Source organism: Mandrillus leucophaeus, unplaced genomic scaffold (genome assembly GCF_000951045.1).
Source record: "Mandrillus leucophaeus isolate KB7577 unplaced genomic scaffold, Mleu.le_1.0 Scaffold11, whole genome shotgun sequence".
Classification (NCBI taxonomy): Eukaryota; Metazoa; Chordata; class Mammalia; order Primates; family Cercopithecidae; genus Mandrillus; species Mandrillus leucophaeus.
The window spans coordinates 1,092,752-1,094,935 of record NW_012099209.1 but is presented as its reverse complement, the minus strand read 5'-3'; the positions used below and the strand labels follow the sequence as shown (position 1 = coordinate 1,094,935).

Below are 2,184 nucleotides of genomic sequence, written 5' to 3'. Positions count from 1 at the left end.
AAAAAAAAAAGAAAAGAAAGCAAGGAACATTGGGGATGGGGGAGGCAGGACTCAAGATGTTGCCTGGACCATCATCCCAATGGCTGCCACAGCAGACAACTGGGAAACAGCTGTTTAATGACCAAATGCCATGACCCACCCCGGCCAGGGCTCCAGGGCTACCAAATGGAGGTAAAGACCCCCAGACCCAGCGCAGGTGTGTTCCAAGACATCCTGTCCACGCCCGCCTGCCACTCACACCTGCTGCGGCCTCTCACCTTCCAGCTCATCTCCTCCTCCTTCTCCTCGGTGCCATTGTGGATGTAAACAACGTCAAAGAAGAAATATGGGCACTGGAACATTTTCTGTGGGGCAAGTAAAGAACACCAGCCTCTGGGGCTTGGGTCACCCCATGCCCCACGTCTATAACTCCCTTATTTCTGCCTCAGACTCTGGGAACTTGCCTCTAGGCACCCCAGCCTCTGTGGTTGGGAAGTCCCTCCTGGTGTCTAACCACCATCCTCATGGCTGCAGGCACCCCTCCCTCTCCCAGGCCTCACCCACCTTCATGGGCTCTGTCAAGGAGAACTGGGGCTGGCAGGGTGGACGGCTGTAGACGAGGATGGTGCGGACCACATATGGCGGGGGAATCGTCTGCACGTTCTCTGTGACCGGAAGCTCAGTTTTCTGCTGGCTGCATACCCGGGAGGAGGGAGCAGTCAGAGCAGCCTGTGGGGGTCTGTCCCTCTTATCACCCTCAGAGAGACCCTAGATGCTCACCGGGCAGGTGAGGCCCCACTGATGTCTCCCAAATTCACTGCTGCCTGTGAGGCATCCCGTAAGCGGTTCCCTCTGCCCTGAGCATGTGGCCAGCCTCACCCCTCTGAGTGCAATGGTGAGATCTCAGCTCACTGCAACCTCTGCCTCCCGGGTTCAAGGAATTCTCCTGCCCCGGCCTCTCAAGTAGCTGGGATTACCGGCGCCCATCACCACGTCCAGCTAATTTTTGTATATTTAGTAGAGATGCACTTTCACCACGCTGGCCAGGCTGGTCTCAAACTCCTGACCTCAGGAGATCTGCCTGCCTCGGCCTCCCAAAGTGCTGGGATTACAGGCCTGAGCCACCACGCCTGGACCACCCTCAGTGTCCTGAGCATCCCCCATCACTGCTGTCAGCTGGAGCTGCCTAGCAACACGTGCATCTCCATCGGCCCCCATGCTCCCAAGACACATAAATGAGGAATTGCTCAGGGCGAGGTTGGAAGGGAGGAGGCTTTATGGCTCCCTAGATTATTTCTGGGCTACTTGGGGCTTCTTCCCACAAGTGACCCTTCTCTTTGAAGGTAAGAATTTCTCCGCAGGGGACTTACATGAGGCTGAAAAGTCCTTCCAGATCTGGTGGGGACGCTAAGGAGAAGGCTGGTAGAGCACGAGTGAGCAGGAACAGGTGGCTTCCCTGGTCCTGACGCCAGAGGAGACCCGGCACCCCTGCAGACGCACCATGTGACCCTGGCCAAGTCACTTGCCCTCTCTGATACTCGAATTCCCCTCAGCATGGATCACAAAATAGGGTGCTGGCACCAGATGACTTTAAGACTCTTGGTATGCCAGGCACAGTGGCTCATGCCTGCAATCTCAGCACTTTGGGAGGCCAAGGCGGGTGGACCACCTGAGGTCAGGAGTTCGAGATCAGCCTGGCCAACATGATGAAACCCCATCTCTACTAAAAGTACAATATTAGCCGGGCCTGGTGGCGCATGTCTGTAATCCCAGCTACTTGGGAGGTTAAGGCAGGAAAATTGCTTGAGCTCGGGAGGTGGAGATTGCGGTGAGCCGAGATCATGCTGCTGCACTCCAGCCTGGGCAACAAGAGCGAGACTCCATCTCAAAAACAATAATAAATAAGATCCACAGGGAGCCATGGGAGGTTTTGGAGCAGAGATGGGACGGAATCTAACTTGTTTTAAAACAGAATGGGGCCGGGCATGGTGGCTCATGCCTGTAATCTCAGCACTTTGGGAGGCTGGGGTGGGAGGATCACTTGAGCCCAGGAATTCAAGACCAGCCTGGGCAACATAGCAGGACCCTGTCTCTAAAAAACATACAAAATTCGCCGGGCGTGGTGGCTCAAGCCTGTAATCCCAGCACTTTGGGAGGCCGAGACGGGCGGATCATGAGGTCAGGAGATCGAGACCATCCTGGCTA

The 2,184-nt window shown here is 55.8% G+C and overlaps 1 protein-coding gene across 1 annotated transcript in view; it reads right to left on the bottom strand.

The window, feature by feature from the left end:
- BABAM1 (BRISC and BRCA1 A complex member 1) overlaps window positions 1–2,184 on the bottom strand; it is a 20,937-nt gene that overhangs the window by 12,116 nt on the left and 6,637 nt on the right. The window contains exons 4-5 of the mRNA XM_011989954.1: window positions 544–673; window positions 258–344 (exon numbers count right to left, since the gene is read on the bottom strand). Of these exons, the coding sequence (XP_011845344.1) occupies window positions 258–344; window positions 544–673 (217 nt within the window). The remainder of the gene's footprint in view (window positions 1–257; window positions 345–543; window positions 674–2,184) is intronic.